Source organism: Epinephelus fuscoguttatus, linkage group LG7, assembly GCF_011397635.1.
Source record: "Epinephelus fuscoguttatus linkage group LG7, E.fuscoguttatus.final_Chr_v1".
Classification (NCBI taxonomy): Eukaryota; Metazoa; Chordata; class Actinopteri; order Perciformes; family Serranidae; genus Epinephelus; species Epinephelus fuscoguttatus.
Window position 1 is genome coordinate 14,440,138 of NC_064758.1, and position 20,465 is coordinate 14,460,602.

The following is a 20,465-nucleotide window of genomic DNA, read 5'->3' on the forward strand; positions in this document are numbered from 1 at the left end:
CTTCAAAATCTTGCAGTTTACATTTAATTTTTGTAGGAACTTTGTTCTGAAGTCTTCACATGTGCTGCATTGTAGCAGGAAATGTTGTTCTGTCTCCACCAGCCTGTTCTCTCTAGGCAGTCAGGTCTGCCTATGTCGACCAGTCTCCATGGCCAGGCTGTGATCACTAAGTCTGTACATAGTCAGTATGTTTCTTAGTTTCTGATCTGTCACAGAGGTCAGATAGTTTGACATGGTGTACTGTCTGTTTAGGGCCAAATAGCATTTAAGTTTGTTTGGGGCTTTTGTGGTAGATGTCAGTTAGTTGATGTAGTTTTCTTTGTCTTCAGTGATTATTTGGTTGAGCTGGATTGTGTGAGGTTTATCCTGGGACCTTGTGCTGTTAGAGAAGGTGACCCTCTGGACCAGATAACAGAAAGGTCTCCTCTCTTGGCAGTGGAGAGGTTTATAATGGTAGGAGTTGGGTGTTTGTGGAATTTGATTGCTCTTTTTTTATGTTAATTAAAAAGGGGAGTCGGCTGAGATCAGATCGGCATCCATTATGCTCCTGTGGATACTCTTGCAAATGTAGATCTTTAGTGATTAACCTCCCCACCCATAAGGTCTCAGAACTCAACACCAACAGATGCAAAGCACACACCAAAATACATGACCCCATGACACCCCCTCAACCCATTCCTCACACTGCTTCAATTTGGACACAGATGTGCATCCCATTGGATGTCTGTCCCATATTTCAAAGTCTTGAATCACAAGAAGACCCCACACGTCACTACCATGTAATGTTGGTCCGATCATAGACTGGAGTGTTTAAGGACTCTTTCTCATACACACACACACACACACACACACACACACAAAAAACACACTTACCTTAAAATAAAACCCTACCTATGTCAGTCACCCTAGCGTCCTCTTCCTGCTTATCCATCATATCCTACAACAAAACCACGTGTCCCTTAAAAGACAGCAGGTGGTTAAGGTATGGATGAGGGTAGTGGGAAGGGTCATATCTCCTCACTCATAAAGTGAATCTCATTAACTGCAGTGTAGCAGGGTTCAGGTGGCCATCGTGTGGTTTATCTTGTACTAGTGGTGGGCGCGGTTTGCAGAAACCTGTCGTGTACGCTTTAAACAGACTGTGTCTGCAGCATGTCTCAATCTTGTAGCACCATCACTTGTGGTACATGCACCAGCAGTGTAAGGAGAGGGAGTCTTTCCAAGATAGCTGCAAACAGAGAAGAAGCAGAAGCAGAGCTCCTGCAGGAACTTTGCTGCTTTTACCGATTGACATACTGTGGGTGATGCTGGATGTGGATCGCAATCGCCCAAATTTTTCCACACCTTTGTTTGTTTTTTCTTTGGAGAGCTGATTTAAACACCTGTGGCTTGAAACATAAGAAAAACCGACGAATCTGCAGATGGATGGAGTTTCCAGTGCTGGCCTCCATGCTGGATCTTTGTTTTGCACACATCTATCGTGGATGTATGGAGAGATATCTGTGATTTCGTCCACCAGGGCTCCACAGTCACGTGACTGAAAGCTACCTTAAAAAGTCCGATGAAGAGTTGTGGAAATGACACGTTTTCATGCATATGATGCCCAATGCTCCACAGAGGAGATTTAGTAATTTAGGATTTACGTTACTTGTGTGGATTAAAGCCTCTCAGCTGCATTTTTCTTACAGGGTAAGAGCATTTTGCCTAACCCGACTTAAACCACCAACCTATCTGTGACTGTCATATATTATCTAACCTTCCCCTTGGCTGCTGGAGCACAGTCACATCATTTTATAGCAGCTGTAAAACATCCTCCGGTGTTATCTTTATAACCCGCCTGTGGTGGGACAAGTTCTTCTCTGCAGTTTATGAAAGTGTCCAAGTCATGCCTTTTTTAGAATTCATAGCTGGGAGCATTTCCGGTAAGAAAAGCTACATTTTACATTTAACATATTTGCGTGCACGTCATAACATGTCCTTGCTGGTTCATGTAGGTGCAGTGGGACTTGCAGTTGGACATCCATTAGACACTGTGAAGGTTCCATAATCTATACTATACACATTGCAGTCAATAATCATGACCACATGCATAAGCTTTTTCTGACACTTAATGTTTCAACTGTAGGTGCGACTGCAGGCCCAGTCTGTGTACAAAGGGATATTTGACTGTTTATCTAAAACATACTCTCATGAGGGGGTAGGTGTCATGTCTTCTGATCTTCTTCTTCTAATTGTTTAACCAGATATCACTGCATCTCCACCATAAAACACATGACATAACATATTGATGCATGTTTATTTATCTGTTTGTTATGTCTTTTTTATATCAGCTCCGTGGACTCTTCAAGGGCATGGCATTTCCGGTGCTGACCACAGGCATCACAAACTCTGTTGTCTTTGGTTCGTACAGTAATGCCTTAGATTACCTCACTCAGTCTCAGCGCAATGACCGCAATCAGAGCAAACCGGCCTCTGCTGCACAGGTCTACGCAGCCGGCTCCTTCTCAGGTCTGGTGCAGGTAAGAACACCTGACGTTCACCGGTTGGTTTCATCGAAAGCACCTTTGCAGGACCATAACTGCAGGTATTACTGGCATTGTGACTGTTAGGGCTTCACAGGACCACAAGTGCTATGACATTGACCATTCGTAGGGTGTGAGAACTCCCTTCACAGAGGTTTTGGCAAATTATTTTGGTGTCATGTGTCTACTCCAAGTAGAATTCAGATACTGTGTGAAAATAAGACTTTTAAGTGTATGTGCAACTGGCCTCTAGAGGAAGAAATGTCCATTACATCCCCCCAAAACAAATATTTTCTTCAAAGCAGTGTCAAGAATGTGATCTGAGCCAGTAGCCTGAGGGTAGGTCAAGGGTTCGTGAAGTTAAAAATGTAGCAATCAGCCATGCTCATTTAGAAATTTTCTGTCTTCAGGAAAAAAGTTTAGCTTGATACCTGGGTCCTAAGTAAAGGCTGCAAGGTTAAAGTACAGGCAAATAGTTGTCAGCATTCATTGACATTGACAAAAGTGTCAGTCAAGGATGAGCTGAATCATCAGAATTCATTTGCAAGAGAACCATGAATACCTTTTGTGAAGTCCGGTCATTATACTTTGAGATACCATGTCATGTACCAAAGAATTAATTCTACCCTGATGGTGGTAAAGATTTAAATCCACAAGCAGTTCCAGTTGAGAACTAGCTCCGATCTGCTGGAATCGTTTGTCTCCGAGCTTATCAATTCCACATTGCAAAATAATGACACCAAACTGTTGCATCTACTGGAAACACACAACAAAAAAGAAACATGGTGGAGAAATTGAAGCTCTACACACGAGTGCCACTGCCTCCCAGACCAAGCAGTGTGTCTGTTACCAAGGGTAGATATCCTGTGGTATAATAACATTAACACCACACAGGGAGGTTACGCAGATTTTTTCTTTGACTAAGAAAACAGTTAAGCAGTGAAGAATTTGCACACCTGAGTCACATGCCTGCCTTTTTCCTACTCTGTTTCTACATCGTGTTCAGACACACGGATCGTAAAACAATTGTGTTGGTGCTAAAAACCTGTGAAGGCTTACTTTCCCCACACAGAAAATTGATTATGAATCAATTAGGGATATGATCAAGAATTGGACCGTTAAGCGGAATCCACAATGGCATTGGTATCAATAAAATCTTACCAATTCCCATCCCTAGATGCCCTAGATGGTAGTGTACAGATGTTCTAGGGGTCAGAAATCTTCAGGAAATCATCCTCTGTGGATCATGAATACCTACTCAAATGTCATGACTATCAATATTCATGCAGTACTTCATCTGACCACTAGAGCAAGGACGCCTCCTAGAGGTTCCCAACCAAGAATTTCCTCTTATTCACAAAGCTGCTAAGAGTCACTTTAAGAAATGGAGAGAGGTCTTGAGCAGAGAGGACGTGAGCACCTGACCCTTTTGCTGTGGAATGCTCTGCTTCATGAATGAGATTTGCTTACTCTGTGCACAGTGATTGGTGGACAGAGGCCTGCTTTATCTAGGTTTATTCCTTATGAAAATACTAATGCAGGAGGAACAGATAGTGTCTCCATATACTGAGGTGTTTGTGTGACTGTATAGAGAAGAGGATACAAGAGTCAGGAGTTCTAGCAGGATACTTACTGACAAAACACGCAATGTATATTGTGGCTTCCATCAACTGCCTATGTGTGCATGATACTTGATATTTAAGCAGAGTGCCAAACACTTAATCTACAGTACTTGTTAGATTCAGTCTAGTTTTAGTCTTTGTTGGTTTGAGTTTTTTCATTGGATTTGCTGTCAGTTAAAAGTATGACCAGGCTAATCCTTTTAAGTGATATGCTTTTGCAAACTCTGTGTCATAAAACCTTAGAAACTTCTGTCTAAAACAAAATTATATGATACACATGATTTGAGTGTTCTAATACTTTAACTTGATCTGCTTTCAGGTGTTTGTTTTTGCACCCATTGACCTGGTGAAAGTGCGTCTGCAGGGTCAAACAACTGCTGTCCGATACCGGGGACCCATTCACTGTGTTGCCGTCATCCTGAAGGAGGAGGGGCCCAGGGGTCTGTTCAGAGGAGGGTTTGCCCTCGCCCTGAGGGACGTACCCTGCTATGGACTCTACTTTTTGCCTTACGAGGTCACTCGAAAGGCTCTGACCGAGACTGGCAAAGAGTCAGGTCAGTTTCAGAGGGAACGCTGCATCATTGAAGACCCTCAATACATAAGTAACGAGGATAGTGTGAAATATGGAAGATCATTTCTGTCCGGAAAAATAATGGACGAGCTGTTGAAAGAACGTTAGAAAAAAACACTTATGGTAAATCAAAATAATGGCTTAGTAACTCAGGCTTTTATCTTTCTAAATCAAAATCATGAGATACAAGAAAAGTATGACGCTTTGTCAGATATTTGACTTAAGAAGTAAAAATCATAAGACAAAACCCCCAAGAAAAAACTCGTTTGACTATTGGGATTTGACCCATTCGATCCAAAAAAAATTCTCTAAACTGAAGAAGAGCTGCTCAATTTAATCATTTTATCTCCATTCAAGTTTGCGGAGAGCTAAACAGGAAGTTAGCTGCTCGGCTGGTGGAAGTCTCTGCTGTGCTACTCTTTGTACCAGGGTAATTTTAGACCTGGGAAGTTTTTTGTCTTCAGTACCATTGAGCAACTTTCATAGGAATAAATGGAGCTCTGCCTCCAAGGCTGTTTCCAGTTTAATTTATACATCCATGGTTTTGAAACCACCTGTTTGGCATTTTGGATGTCGCCATCTTGGATTTTTGGAGACACAACTGACCATATTTGGACGAGAGGGTGCAGCTGTTCAGAAGGAAGGGGTGGATCTGACACTCAAAGCAGCCCACCCTTAATTACACATAATTTTTAAGCCTTAATAAAATTTAAATGGGTGAGTCGACAAAAAATTCACTCCCATAAAGTTGTCATGATGGAGGAAATTAATTTTAGAGACCAAAACATTTTTTTTGTACCAGGGGTTTATGGGAATTGACTGGCCTCTGGAGCCAGCCTCAAGTGGCCATTTGATGAACTGCAGTTTTTGGCACTTTAAAGGTTGCTGCGTGAAAAATACATCATAATTAAATTTTGACTTGGCATCTTATGATATTGATTTAGTGTCTTGTAGTTTTGACATAGTAAATCTGAGTTTTAATATTGACTCAGCACCATGTGTTTGATTAAGTATTGTATACATTTGACTTATTATCTCATAATTTACCTTTTTTTTCTTCTCCTGATGGAAATGGGTTTCTATATAAAAGATACTGAACAGATTAAAAGGAAGAAGCAACAGATGTAGGCTAAAACTTGTGGGTTTGGCTTTCTTTGGACAGAGTGTTTCATAACTGCTGTCCAGGAGAAAATTTGTTTTAGTTTAATTTAGAAATTTGAAATGTAATTTTTCAGTACATGCACAACTTTAAAGGTGTACATTATTCATTTAACTTTCCTGTCCTCAGGTATATTTGCAATATTGATGGCAGGGGGCTTGGCGGGAGTGGTGACCTGGGCCTTTGCCACACCCATGGACGTGGTGAAAGCCCGGCTCCAGATGTCAGGAGCTGGCGGCCGGGAGTACAGCGGGGTCCTCCAATGCATGAGAGAGAGCGTCAGAGAGGAGGGAGTGAGGGTCTTTTTCAAAGGCCTGACACTGAACAGCCTGAGGGCCTTCCCCGTCAACGCCGTCACCTTCCTCAGCTACGAGATGCTGATGAGGACTTTCTGTCCACCGACGAGATGACCTCACTCTGTGCCGCACCTTTGAAAGATCTCCCCATGTTGTGGAGGATTTATTCATACACAATACGACTGTAGGTTAGATATTCTCAGGAAGACTTGACATTATCAGTTGAAATGGTCTCAGTTTTAGACAATCTGAAGATGATGAGTATTGAAATACTGCTTTTTTCAGTTTCGTAAGTCTGTGTGGAATAGGTCAACTCTCATTCAGCAACGATCAAAAACTTGAACACACTGCAGCTAAGTGTAATTGATGAAAATGTTCAAATTCAGCTCCAGCTGAGTTTCATGTGACTTGCACAGCTTTAATGGAGGATATTACAGCGAAGCTGCTCATGTTTACTGGACATCAGATCCATTGTGCTACAAAATATGAATGTAACTGTAAAAGGTGCATTTTCAACTATAGGTTTTACAGTTTATTTCAAAGCATTTTCTTTCTCTCAATTTTCTAATAAATGAACAACAGAAAGAATGTAGATGATTTCATTATTGATGAGCAGTCCTCTCATCTGTTGCTCTGAAGTCGGAGCTGTCTAGTTTTAGCCTGCTGTTCACAAACTGTGGATATTTCTTTTGCTGGAATTCATTGAGTCTCTTGTCAGGGATTCTCATGTTTCATCCATGCAGTGTTTCACAGAGTCGTTGCATGTGATGTCAAACATCACTATGGGTTTTGTCCAAGAAGAGGTCCTATTTCCTTTACAGGTTTGTCCTGTTTGTATCAGCAGCCATCTTAAGGTTTTGAATGGCTTGTGGTAAGTCCTGTCATGGTGAGACTTTAAGACTGATTAGATGTTCTGATAGCCCAGCCATGCAACATCCCTTATAAGTTTGCAATATGCACTCTGGTCTTAAATGGCGAGGAAGGATTGGGTGGACCTTGAGTTAAAGCTGCTGTAATTAACTTTTTTTTTGTTAACTACAGATTGAATGCCTATGTGCAACATGAAAAGGGTCACTTGTAGTGAAAAATTCAAAGAAAATCATCACCTGACTGCAGTTCCCTTAAGCACTGCAGAGAGTTTTAATGTTTTTAAGCTGCAAAAGAGCCAGATATTTCACTCATGAGTTAGTAGAGACTAAAAACAAGGCTAGATGGGGAGTAAATATTGGAAGTGCACTTGCCTGGAGGCCAAAATCTCCAGTTAATCTCAATGCTTTTCCATGTTTGCCAACACAGTCACCATGTAAACTAAGGTGATAAAATGTCAGTGTTTGTATTTAGAGCTTGCTGTGCATCGTAGTTTTCGTCAAAAAGCAATTTACAAATTGAATAATAAATGAAAATGTGTTGTTTACACGTGCAAACATAAGATACATTGTGTAAACTAGTTACAATTAGGATTCTATGAGACCACACTCACACAATGTGCTGAAGAGAAAATACTTTATTTTCTGCACAGTGTCCAACAAACATCATTACATCCTCACTCAACAGTTATATTAGTCAATATTTTTACATCTTTGATTTGCACGTTCCCAAACAAACAGTTCATACCTGCTCTTTCCTACCTCCACTCTTCCAACCTTTGAAATATGATACAAATACACAACAGAAAAACCCAGTTTGCCTGGACTCGCCTCTTGAAGCAGCATTCAAAAGAGACAACATGGAAAAAAAGGGTAAAAACATATAATCTGAGCCCACACCTGTTTTTATAAGCACTTTACCGAGAGAGAAAATCTCAAACAATAACAGGAAAATAGCCATGCAGAATGAACGTGTTTCAACGTAATTTACAACAAATGCGTTCAAGTAAGACAACCCTTGTGGTCATAATCAAAATGCTGCCCAAGTGTGAGCACAACATGTAAGAACAGAAAGTAAACTGCTTCTTGAGGCACAAAAACTAGCCTGATAGTCAGACTTGCAATGATTAACACAGATTGGTCCTATCAGACACCCAATGGACTTTGTTAGTCACTGACGTCAGACAAATCAGCACAGGAACGTGGACGCACACACAGAGCAGAGCAGGAGACGTGAGGCAGTGTGATTACAGATCAGAAAAAGATTCATATGTTACATTATTGGCACCATGTAGCTGTTTTTGGCAAGATGTCAACGAGGGGAAAACACTTAATTTGTCATCACAGCTCTTATCACAAACATGTTCATGAACAACATGTGTGTTTAAAAGTAGCAACAACCACAGGAGGCTCACAGAAATGACGCTTTAACCAGTGGCACAGGTTCTATATTGAATCCTACTTGTTTAAAGTTAACAGGGGTTTGATGCATGAGGTCTTTTAGGGGCTCTCTGGTTTATTACAAGTTGAGTTTTATCGTTCAGGCCATTGGCTCTGTTGTTTGTGATAACACTGCAATCACCTGAGATTTGGGAACATGGTGACAAAGCCAAAAACAGATCCAACAGGGAACGAAACACAAACAGATCAGTCAATCAGACAGCTTGTAAACCAGCAGTAATGCTTTTTTTGGAGGGAGAATAATAAAAGTGATTGCTTTTGTAATGTCGTTAACGATGCCTTATTGCACAAGAAAACGGAGTGCAAACAGCTACAGTAAGAACAGCAGGTCATGATTGATCCATAAATTTTGTTTGCAAACTGTGATGTTTAAAGCAGGCAGTTGTGTATTAATTTCACAGTTTGCTTTTACTGTGACTAACTTGTTGAACCTGTTCAATGGTCTGACTGTTGGGCATAACCAACAGAGCAGATGGGCCGAGCCACAAAATAAAACCCAAGTTGTAATATACTGTTTGTCTATAAGACTAGAAATGTGTGACCTACAGCGGCTCATCGATCCAGTCATTCTTTAAGACCCTTTTCCTGTTCAGGGTCGCCAGGGCTGCTATCCCAGCATGCACTAAAGGAAAGTCAGTTTACAAAGAACAAAATGCAAGTACATAAACCCCTATATACACCCACGACAGTTCATGATGGAGGATGAGCATTCCTAGAATGCAGTATGTGGCTTTTAAATGTTCCACACATTGTTTAAAAACGTGTCAAACGGCAAGTCGAAGCTTTGGCTGGACAAGCCTCCGAAAAGGCCTCCCATCTCAGGCACCGGTGCCCTGCTCACATCTTATATTCAGATGCAAGCGAGATCAGTTTGACATTGTATGATACAGTGTAGGTTACACCATCACAGGATTAAAAATCTTACAGCTTCAATGCTTTACACATATTCACAATAGCATACATTCAGCAGCTGCTGTACCACAGATGAGAAACAAAGCAGCACGCTCTGGAATGCAAATGTAAGACTAAGAGCTTACAGAAGTCACTTCCTTCAAAAAGCTGAAGGACGCCCTGAGCTTTTCCTTTTACTGACCGATATTAGACAAAGCAAAGGATCAAGGACTGTAAGAATGCAGTCAGGTTAAAGACAAAGGAATATTGTCTATACTGTTGCACAGGACTAGTGATGGATTTGACCTACACAAAGTCAGTCACCAAAATTTACCTTCAGCTCTAAGACATGTCAGTGACACTATATGGATCCTGGGAAAACAAAACATGAGTCGGTCCTCTTGAACTAGAATGTGTGCACAGTAAAGAACAAACAGATATTCAGTTAGCCTGTCTGAACAGCCACAGATAAGCAAACAGAATGTTGTTAATACCTTGATCCTTTTCCAGGTAGCATTTCAGTCTCACGCGCCAAGCCCTCAGTGTGACTGAGAGGCTTGGAAGTCCTGGTCCTGCAGAAGTGGTTTGTGGTTCTGCTCGGCAGCCATGGCCTGCAAAGTTGCCCTCTGGACCTGCCTGGCCTTGTTGTACAACAAGACCCCGATGAAGACGAGGACGGTGCCGGTGGCGCTGAGGATGGTGATGGGGTTACTGAACACGATGATGCTTAGCCAAACCGACAGGGCGTGCTTGACGGTGCTGGCAACACTGAGGAAGAGATGAAGGTTTTTGCTGTTGGTGTTAACATCAGATGAATCCAGTTCATTGCCTGAATGAGATCATTATGGAGAAACATGGCACAGATTCTCATTTGGTTACAGGTTTGAATGCCAGAACACGACTCGACCAATGGCAGAGTTCACCGGCAGTGGTGGGTAGAAAATCCACATGTAAGTTAAAGTACAATTTCTCCCATAAAAAAATGACTCAAGTGAAAGTGAAATTATTATTTGAGAAACCTACTCAAATAAAAATAAAAAGTACCTGGTTGATAAATTAGTCGAAGTACATGTTACTTTCTCTCTTAATTTTTTCAGGGTGTGCAGACCAGTGAGAAAACCCCCCCAAAAAACTGCACTTGTTGATGAAACTTTTTTGTAATCAAGCACAGCAGTTAGGCTGATCAATGTGGGGCCATTATGGTAGCAAAATAGCTGCAAATGCGTATCTCAATCTGTGTGTGTGTAATCAGATTTGTACATGTGTAAAATAATTTGTGAAAGCGTAATTAAGTTTGTGAATGCGTACAAAAATCTGCAAATGTGTATTTAGAATCTGTGTGTGTGTAATCAGATATGTAAATGTGTAAAAAAAAATCTACAAATCTGTATTCAGATTTGCAAGTGTATTGCCATCTGTAAATCTGTACACAGGTCTGCAAATGCATACAGAGATCTGTAAATATGTAGACATTTTTGTAAATACCTATGTCTTCGGTTTTAACTCAGTCGGGCCTCTCAATTGGCTCTCTTTGTACACGTGATTTTTGCTACTCTTCTGCTGTGTAAGATCCGCAAATGCATGAGAAGATTTGTGTCTGTAACTCAAAGTGTGCGTCACCCTGAGCACAAGCTGACAGGCTCAAGCTGCCGCCTACTAGTAGGCTGAGCAGACAACGTCTTCACAGATAAAGTTACCGACTTTATTTTAACAAAGCTTGGCAAGACTAAGTTACTCATGACAACTACTGCAAAAAACCTGAACATGTACTTACAGTGAGCAAATGAGAATCCATAGGCCTCCAAGGCTGCAGCCTGTCCATACAATAAAACAGTGCAGCAAAGTAGTGCCTGTGAGCCTGTGTTCAGGGTGACGCACACTTTGAGTTATAGACACAAATCTTCTCAGCATTTGTGGATCTCACATGGCAGAAGAGTAGCAAAAATCACATGTACAAAGAGAGCCAATTGAGAGGCCCGACTGAGTTAAAGCTGAAGATATAGGTATTTACAAATCTGTCTACATATTTATGGATCTCTGTACGCATTTGCAGATCTGTGTACAGATTTACAGATCGTTGTACAGATTTACAGATTGTTGTACGCATTTACAGATCATTGTACAGATTTACAGACTGCAATACACTTGCAAATCTCGGTACAGATTTGTAGATTTTTTTTACACATTTACATATCTGATTACACACACAAAGATTCTAAATACACATTTGCAGATTTTTGTATGCATTCACAAACTTTATTACGCTTTTACAAATTATTTTACACATGTACAAATCTGATTACGCACACACAGATTGAGATATGCATTTGCAGCTATTTTGCTACCATAATGGCCCCATAGATCAAACAATTAAGTAATATCACGTGAGAGGGAGAGGCTGAGTGCTGAAGTGTGATGTTACTTTTATACAAAAGCCCCACAAGTGCCATTATTAGTTGTATGTAATAAGCAATAACAGATAGGGATTTGTAGGTTTCAACTTTTAATCATTTTGGCTCAGCCAACACAAATAGTTTCACAACTGGACTGTTGCCAAGCAAAACAAACATTCATGCACACAAGCCTGCTACTTTGTGCATTCTGGGTCTATACTAGGCCTATTCAATTGGCGGCTCGCAGGCCACATGTGGCCCAGAGGCAACCTCTGAGTGTCAAAGGCAGGGATTGGTGGACAATGCTCCGTGCCACGCCCCAAAATCTGTTCAGGAATGACCCAAAGAATATGACAAAGAGCTCAAGGTGTTGACCTGGCCTCCAAATTCCCCATATCCCATTTCAATCGAGCATCTGTGGGATGTGCTGGTACCCCACCTCGTAACCCACAGGACTCAAAGGATCCTCTGCCAACGCCTTGGTGCCAGACACCACTGGAGACCCCCAGAGGTCCTGTGTCCACGTCTGGACAAGTCAGAGCCAAGTCTGATCCAAGGAGGCCCCACCGTGTTTCGCTGGTGTCTCTGCTATACTGGCATGTACCACAAATACTCAACCAAGTTGGTATCCGGGGAATTTGGAGGCCAGGTCGATGTCTTGACCTCTTTGTCCACTTTCCTCAGGCCATTACTAAGCAGCTTTTACGGTGTGGCATCGAACATTGTCCTGCTGTGGAAGGGGCCACTGCCTTTGTGGAGTGCCGTTGCTCGGGGGTGTACTTGGTCTGCAACAATGTTTGGGTGGGTGGAGCGTGTCAGGTAGTATCCACATGAATGCCAGAACCAAAGGTTTCTCAGCAAAACACTGCATTGTAAAAAAAAAAATGCTCAATGGTATTCACCTCACCTGTCAGTGGTTTTAATGTTTTGGCATTGTGATGGTGTAACCTACACTGTCTGACATTTTCTGGTTTTAAAATCCAGCCCAATTGACTTTGTAATTGAATAGCCCTGGTCTACCTGTAACCACAGACCAGTTACTCTGTGCCATGTACAATTATCTGTGTGTTTCCATTCATTGTGCAACCACCAAAATATGTTGTTGTTGACAGTTGCTTTTGTGGCATGTGTGATTCAGATAACTAAACAGCTTGATAACACAATACGTTGCAACATTGGCTGATATCATATGAGCACACCTAGAGGTTTGCAGTGAAGTAGCCACCCTTCATTACGTCTTTTCATCCTCTACTGACAGCCATTCATAATTTAACCCAAATGGCATTATGTTCATCTGTGTGTCATGGTAAGAATTAGGCTCAGGGCACACAGAACCAATGTCAGCCGTGTAACGGTGTTGGCACTGAATTCTTGGCACGCATTAGGCTAATGCTAACTGAGCACGATTTAAATGTCACAACACACTGTACGTAAGCTTTGTTGTTGACCAGGTAATGTGTCAAGTCATGATGCACTCATCATTTAAACATGTTGACAGAGATTTCAGTGTAGTCAGATGGATTTAAGATTTTGCTGATATGAGTCCAACAGAGCACATTTAAAGGAGTGCCACACCACTTAAGCATTGCAATCCTACCAGAGTTATCTTATTTTCTATTACACAAACTCTTTTTGTTTGGCAACACTTGGCACCTACATTACCCACAATGCAACCTGACCACAAACAGTTTACTTTGATGTGTAAAATTGGCATAATTCCCCTTTAAGATGATAAATTGAGGATTTGCAGCATGCGTGCAAAGCATGTTGTTATCTCATAAGCATGGGCCATTTCCAGCATCTTGATAAATCTTACCTAGAACTCTGTACTTTATTGGAGATAAAAGGGATCATATTCGGTCAGGTGTACCCAATAAAGTGGCCAACAGTGTGTATAAATATCTTCAACATCAGCTGCATCAGAAAACCAAAACCTGCAGCTGGTATAAGCCAGTCAGGACACAAGTAATGAGTGCTGACATAAGTAGCCAGACGTGGTAACACGTGGTCAAAAAATAGGTTTTGTGTCTGTCTCCTACCTGAAGGTAACTGGGGAAATCCGTCCCATGAGAGCATAGGCAGTAACACTCTGCAGGTGGAACAGGACACCATCGAAAAGCAGCAACAGGATGATGTCTTGACTGAAGTTGAAGCTTCGCCCACTCTTCCCGATCATTGGGATGTCCTGTAGGCATGGAGACATAGCACGACAACTGTCAACATCATCATCATAACTGGTGCCTCAACATTAACCTTCAGTCCTGCCGCATCCTGTATTTTGAATGAACAAACTGTCAACACATCAGCTCACAATGCTTAAGTAAATATTGCTGCTGCACTGCCTCACATCTGTAGAAATCAGCAGAGTCCTACTGCTTCTTATATCAGACATTAGGAACAGAACATACTGTACATACACTTGCCTAACTGTAACAAAATGTCAATACAACATTAACTGTGGCAATTATGTGTTTACCTACCAAGAGGAACACCCAGGCAGGTATAAGCATAATGACTGCCGCTGCACTGGTGTAAAACTGCAGTTCTGGTGGGCTGAAATAAGTCAGAATTTTATTAACAAGCCTTTGATGTCACAAAAATTTTTAATTTTACGGTAATAAAATCTGTGGGTTTGCAGTCTCTTACCTGAACTTGTACGTGTCTCCACTCAGCAGTTTCTTGGAGAATACATTCTGCAAACTGAGATGAGAAATAAGGGGTTAAATCTAGCATCCCACTGCTGTGGGATAGTTGTGGTGAGTGCCGCAGTACCAGTCCATGATGTTGGTGGAGAGGGCGGCGGAGAAGCCGAGCATGTTGAAGCTGATCTCCGTGGCTGTGCAGAGGGCCAGGCCAGCCATGACGGGGAACAGGGACATGTTTACCCACAGTCCTGCAGGTTGGAGAAATAAACGGCATGCCAAATGAAACGAGACGCCGCACTTCAACATAAAACCCTTTGATTTGATTCCTCTGTGGCAGTTCTACTGGTAGAATCTCATTTCATACATTAATACCAACAAAATCAAATTTAAGTTTACTTAGTAGATCCCCTTTGTAAGCTTTGCTGTTTTACAAGTCAGCCAAAGTATTTATCTTTGGATAAACCTTGATGTTCCGACTTGAAGCATCAGAGGACCCTGTACAGAAGCAGTCTTTAACAGGTCTTTCACCTGTTTTTACATGCTTTTAGTGTATTTTGGCTCATTCAAGAATATGGATAGTGTTTTACTGTATCTTTCGTACTGTCAACAAAATCCTAAGAAGAAGTGTTCAACTCTCCATTAGAAGAGAAGACATTTAGTGACTCCTACAGCCCTGTTATGCTGACATTTTACACTCCGACCCCTCTTACATCAAAACATCAATGTTTACATGCACAGTGATATTCTACTATCATTCTGAATATGACAGTGTTCTAATGTAGCATTTTCCAATTAGGACAAATGAGGTATGCCAATATTATTCAGGTTTTAGGGCCATTATTTGGACATTTATTCAGCGCATATGTGTGTCTGTTGGGTTTTTACCACAGTTTGTGACACAAAGCCTTTTGACTGTTTATGGTCAGCTGTGTGTGTCGTCATGGATGCATTTTACACAAACCAACTAGTCAGCAGTTTGTAAGGCTGGAGTAAAGGTGCATAACCAAAAGAAAAAAGCCCACATTTCTGGTTGAAAGTAACACACCTACTTTTAAACATTATGAAAAACTTGGACATTAAGAGGTTTTTGGATATGCACAAATATCACAGTGCCGAGTGTTTCAAGAAGGTGGCTGAAGGAATACAAGATGGAGGCCGTGTTCACACAGTTCAAGTCCACTACAGGTGGAAAACTTTAAAAAAAAATCCTTTTTTGATGCAGCAAAATGGCACAGGCAGCTCAAGCCATACCACTTTTCTATATTCTGACATGTTAAACAACACATCAGGTCAGGACGCATGGCTGCATGTTAACAGGAACATTAGTAAAATATTCATTTTTGTTAGCTATGTAACCAGCTTACTGGAAAACAGAATATTTAGTGCATGTAAACGTAGTCAGTGTCTACCTGTGTACTCTCCGAGGATCAGTCTGGACATGATGACGGTGAAGATGGGTGCTGAGCTCTTCACTGTCTCTGCAAAAGACACTGCCACATTCTTCAGGCTCACCAAGCCCAAAACCACTGTGGTGAACCTGACAGATACAGACAAAGATTATGCCACTGCTGGTGCTGCATCAGTATTTGTAAATCTCTTCTCAAGTCTGTGCTACTTCCTCAGAGGCTACTAGTCATTATTCTGCAACTGGTGATTACTGACTGAAAAGAGAGGGGACCCACCTCATGAGTCCAACAAACAGCATGATCATGATGAAGTTGGGGGGGTACTCAGTTCTGGACTTGTGCTGGTACAGGCAACAGGGCACAAACATCTTTAGGAAGCCTATGACGGTGGTGGAGAGCATTTGAATGGCACCTGGGGAGCAAATGGAAGAAGACATTATATTTATCATGGCCTTGTTTTTTCACAGCTGGACTAATATAGGCTTAACAATAACTGGTTTTACAAACTACGTCAGTTCAGGCCCTGCTCTAGTGTTTGCATGTTTTAGACACAGTCAGTGATTAATTCTATTATCTTTTCATCAAATTTACAATATCATCAAATGTAATATAACACACCTTAAAAATATTAATAAAAGACAAATGTATTACTGGAAAAATACTTTTTAAATGAAATTCAACAAGCTAGCGTGGTCGTTGTGAATCAGGTTATTTAAACTGTTCCTTGCATTAAAATGTTTGGAATGCCAAGAACTGCCTGCCACATACCAGTGTCTCTGAATACATCAGCAGACTTTTCTCAAAGTTGTCTCAACATGTCGTGTAGCTTAAAGAAAGCAAATAAAGGCTGCTCATGCGTATGGAGTAACTATCTTAAGCAAGTTACATATTCACGCAAGTTGTTTGTCATGCCTGGAAGACAGGAGGTCAGTCTTAAGATTCATGGCATGCTTTGGAAATGCTCAGCAGTGGTGCTGTCAAAAACATCAATTTATGAATACATATTTGAGACAGGTTTAACACTCATTTTCTGCAGTGTCAATACTGTCGATAATATTTTCTCGCACTCTTGCAGACACACCACTGCAGTGCCCCCGTACCCTCGCCTCCTCACAATCACAGTGCCGTCCTCTCATGACTCATCTTACTTGCTGTGGTTGTATACAGGCCTTTGCAGCATGGCGTTGTTTTTTTCTTGCACTTTATTGCATTTTTGAATGTGTGACAATCTCAGAGGCTTTTGAGCATGTGCACTAGAAGTATATTATCATCTTTAATGTAAAAAAAGTATTAATTTATTGTTAATATTTACAATATTTATGATTTACAGACATTCTGCTGTTGCCTGCTACAAGCCAAGAAAAGTTGTTGTTGTCATTTTATAGCCTTCTTATATTTATCTTTTAATTTTATGCCCTTAATGTCATTTTTTCCCCAGTGTATCAAAATTGGTATTGAATATCAATATTTTCAAGGTACTGTAAAAGTTAGAAATTCCACTACCATACCAGTACTCAGCAGTAACATTAATACATATGCAATACATAAAGGGCTTAACCTGAAAGCCACCAGTACAGTTCTATAAGATATTACTAATAAAAGTTTAAGTCCTTTTTAAGTCCACTTAGTTTTACTGTTAGTAGAATCAGAGGTATATTATTCCTTTTCTTTACCCAGCATGCTGGGCTCCCCCTCCAGCAGTGATAGGATGTACTTGTTCAGGAACAGGGTGCAGAAGCTGAAGAAGTACCAGAGACCCAGGTAGGCCATGGAGCGCCAGTTCCACACGCCTGACTCTGCCTCGATCACTGTCGTCTCCGTGACTGTGATCTTTAGCACCTGCTCCCCTGGCAGGCTCTCACTGCGGGCCAGCACCACTCGCTCCTGGCTGGTGCGGAATGGTGACAGAAAGCGCCACAGTGGATGCCTGCCGCCCGGCATTGCGCCTGTTGCCTGAGGGCCCCCAGGGCCCCTACAGGTGGGTGAGAAGAGAAGGGGGTTGATGAGAGTTTTGATGGTTAGTCCATCTTCTGATTGGTCCAGCTAGTGATCAGTCGCTCAGTCTTTCAGTCTTGCAGTAAATGCTGGGAATGCTTTAAGTCCTGGAGTCCCTGTCTTCTGCTGCAGCAGCTGGAAAGTCAGGTGAGAGACAAAAGGTAAACAGAAGAAAAAGATCATCCTTTTGCAATGCACCAGTAAAGATCACATTTTTGTATCATACTGTCACATGCAGGTTTAGAGGTTGTCCATCCACTTCGCACAGCTTTTTAAATATCAGATACATGTATTTTACATACAATTACCTGATGCATATTTTCTAATCACTCCCTATTACTTGACATTCACACTCCAGACAGTTTGTTGTGTGTTGTTACATACTCTCTACTGTATTTATCACTGGTTTATTGAATATTGCACACTGCAAACATCTTGTTTTAAACACTAACGTTATTTGGTATTCTTAATTCACATTAACATTGCTACACCAGCAGAGCTCCTCATCTGAAAAGGAAACAGTGGTTTGAGCCTCCAAACTGAGCATGTAGCTGAAATAAAGACCGAGGGGAACAGGTGACCCAAACATGAACATCCTCTCACACAGACCTGCTGTGAACAGCCGAGTGAGCTCAACGTTGACGCTGAGCTTTGTTCCCAAGTGCCAATCAAACAGTGTAACGCTACCTGCAAACGAGATTTCAAGTTCTGTCAACTTGCCAGCACTCACACGCAAACTCTAAACGTACAGAAATCTTACCTCTCTTTGATTCTGGATGCTTCAACTTGAGAGATACAGTAACCCCAACTAGCAGCGAGGGTTATAAAAGAGGAAGTTGGACACTGACGTTAGCTAGCCGTTGTTTTTTTGCGGTAACATGAGAAGCAGCGGAGTGGAAACAAAGCCAGCATTGCTGTCAGCCATATTCCGTAACATGAGGAGGTGGTAAATGACACGACACTCATACACAAACTATGACCTATCTACCCATATCTGTGCACCTGACTATGAGACGTGGCTGCTAGCAACAATGCGCAGTGTTAAGCTAAGCCGACAGAACAACGCGATACAGGCAGAGACCTTCAAAATAAAACCTAGGTTTAGCTATGGTTTAGCGGACGTTCACACTATTTCTATCGTAACAGTTGCTCTGAAAATGTTGAAGTATTTTTGATTCCAAGAGAAAGTTGGTCATAAATATGCATCTTTAGACAGATTTTTTAAAATGCTTTTATTTTATAACGTCTAATGGCTGCGTTTCCGGTGATAATTGTTTCAACTTGACGCAGCTGCCACGAAACGAAAAGATGATGCTGAAAACTGATGTGTTCAAAGTGAACGGTTTAAGGTGGTGACAGGCCTACTTGAAAAAGAAAACACTTTTTTTTTATTTGATTTTGAAATTCTGTAAAGTCAGGTGAGATGGGGGAAGATGCCTCCTTAAGAATGAAGTAAATTATCTGTAAAATTAAAACAAATATTTCAATAGGAAAATCTTGTAAAGGGGCGTCTAGCTCAAAACAAGCTAACTGACTAAATGAAACTCACTTAAATCCAAACCCTGACCCATTTATTGATTATCTAAAAGTCTTTGAGCCTTCATTCCAGGCTAATTGCTTTTTTTCAGGATGTCTTCCTTTAGCAAACTTGCTAAAAATGTTGGCTAATGCTACATAGTAATGCTAATGATTGCTAACTACCTAGCACATAATGCTATTAAGCTGTCGAAACTACAATATTGCACTTCTACTATTATATATGAGTCATATAAAGTCACATATAACGTTACATATATATAGCAAGAAAGACAAGATGGATAATCAAACTAGATAATGCTTTGAGGCAGGGTGCCCAAGGGGCTTTTCTAAGGGGGGCTTCCTGCCTCAAGGATCCAGCTTTACATTTTTACTTAAAAGGAGAAAAATCTTTTTTTCTTTCAAAATAAACTGAATGATTCTCCCCACAAATCCCCCATCATCATATGTATATCAAATATTTCTATGTGTAACGTATTATAAATACGTAGATCACTATTTTTCAGTGACAGAAATGAGATCAGTTTATCCTACAACAGTTCTGGTGGCTTAGGAATGCAGCAATTCAGATGAAGTGTCACAATTCACTAGAGCATAGCTAGAGCAATGCTGGGCGGCAGGCATCCACTGTGGCGCTTTCTGTCACCATTCCGCACCAGTCAGGAGCGAGTGGTGCTGGTGCATAACCAGTACATGTGTTGAGAGTAGATATAGTGCCATATATTGGTCAGGAAATGAATTAAGGGGGTGGGGGCATCTTACCCCCATCTTACCCTAATATAAACTGTAGGCTATATAAATAGCCTAAGTATATACAGTCTAGGTACCCTGCCAACAGAAATGCAATAATTTTCATAAAGGGGCAACCTCAGTAACATTCACAAGGTAAGTTGCAGATGTGTTGTAACGGTTGTAACTGTAGGGTGAGGTAATGTGGGACACTTGTTGGTAGATTACCAAGAAAACCACCTAAAATTCTGGAGACTTCCATAAGTGTTATTTTTAGAGCTTGCTGTGGATCATTATATTTCTATAAAGAAAATATTTTACTAAGTAAAATAATTAAGAAATTTTGGACCTTCAAGCAAACCCCTACCTCACT

At 41.2% G+C, this 20,465-nt stretch overlaps 2 protein-coding genes across 3 annotated transcripts; one reads left to right on the top strand and one right to left on the bottom strand.

The window, feature by feature from the left end:
* The first annotated feature begins 1,006 nt into the window (after positions 1 to 1,006).
* On the top strand, positions 1,007 to 6,738 carry LOC125891545 (solute carrier family 25 member 45). The gene is made up of 6 exons (XM_049580906.1): positions 1,007 to 1,922; positions 1,995 to 2,038; positions 2,126 to 2,197; positions 2,331 to 2,519; positions 4,464 to 4,698; positions 6,004 to 6,738. Exons 1-6 carry the CDS (start codon positions 1,886 to 1,888, stop codon positions 6,282 to 6,284), a joined length of 858 nt encoding a protein of 285 aa, XP_049436863.1. The 5' UTR covers positions 1,007 to 1,885; the 3' UTR covers positions 6,285 to 6,738.
* A 925-nt stretch (positions 6,739 to 7,663) lies between these two features.
* Positions 7,664 to 18,873, bottom strand: LOC125891972 (solute carrier family 35 member E2A-like). Of its 2 annotated transcripts, none has more exons than XM_049581617.1 (9): positions 18,588 to 18,873; positions 17,506 to 17,962; positions 16,109 to 16,244; positions 15,836 to 15,963; positions 14,554 to 14,674; positions 14,428 to 14,481; positions 14,262 to 14,334; positions 13,821 to 13,966; positions 7,664 to 10,156 (listed from the first exon to the last, which is right to left on the bottom strand). In XM_049581617.1, exons 2-9 carry the CDS (start codon positions 17,771 to 17,773, stop codon positions 9,928 to 9,930), a joined length of 1,155 nt encoding a protein of 384 aa, XP_049437574.1. In that variant the 5' UTR covers positions 17,774 to 17,962; positions 18,588 to 18,873; the 3' UTR covers positions 7,664 to 9,927. The 2 variants fall into 2 exon arrangements, with proteins under 2 accessions (XP_049437574.1, XP_049437575.1); XM_049581618.1 differs by lacking the exon at positions 7,664 to 10,156 and adding an exon at positions 11,724 to 12,646.
* Positions 18,874 to 20,465: the final 1,592 nt, after the last annotated feature.

What these genes read in the sequence shown, in the direction of transcription:
- LOC125891545 (XM_049580906.1), top strand. Translation starts at nt 1,886, where the DNA reads ATGCCTTTTTTAGAATTCATAGCTGGGAGCATTTCCG. An exon ending in AAACATACTCTCATGAGGGG is followed by an intron (nt 2,198 to 2,330) that starts GTAGGTGTCATG and finishes TTTTTATATCAG; the next exon opens with CTCCGTGGACTCTTCAAGGG. An exon ending in CCTTCTCAGGTCTGGTGCAG is followed by an intron (nt 2,520 to 4,463) that starts GTAAGAACACCT and finishes ATCTGCTTTCAG; the next exon opens with GTGTTTGTTTTTGCACCCAT.
- LOC125891972 (XM_049581617.1), bottom strand. Translation starts at nt 17,773, where the DNA reads ATGCCGGGCGGCAGGCATCCACTGTGGCGCTTTCTGTCACCATTCCGC. An exon ending in GGGGGAGCCCAGCATGCTGG is followed by an intron (nt 16,245 to 17,505) that starts GTAAAGAAAAGG and finishes TTTGCTCCCCAG; the next exon opens with GTGCCATTCAAATGCTCTCC. An exon ending in GGAGACACGTACAAGTTCAG is followed by an intron (nt 14,335 to 14,427) that starts GTAAGAGACTGC and finishes GACTTATTTCAG; the next exon opens with CCCACCAGAACTGCAGTTTT.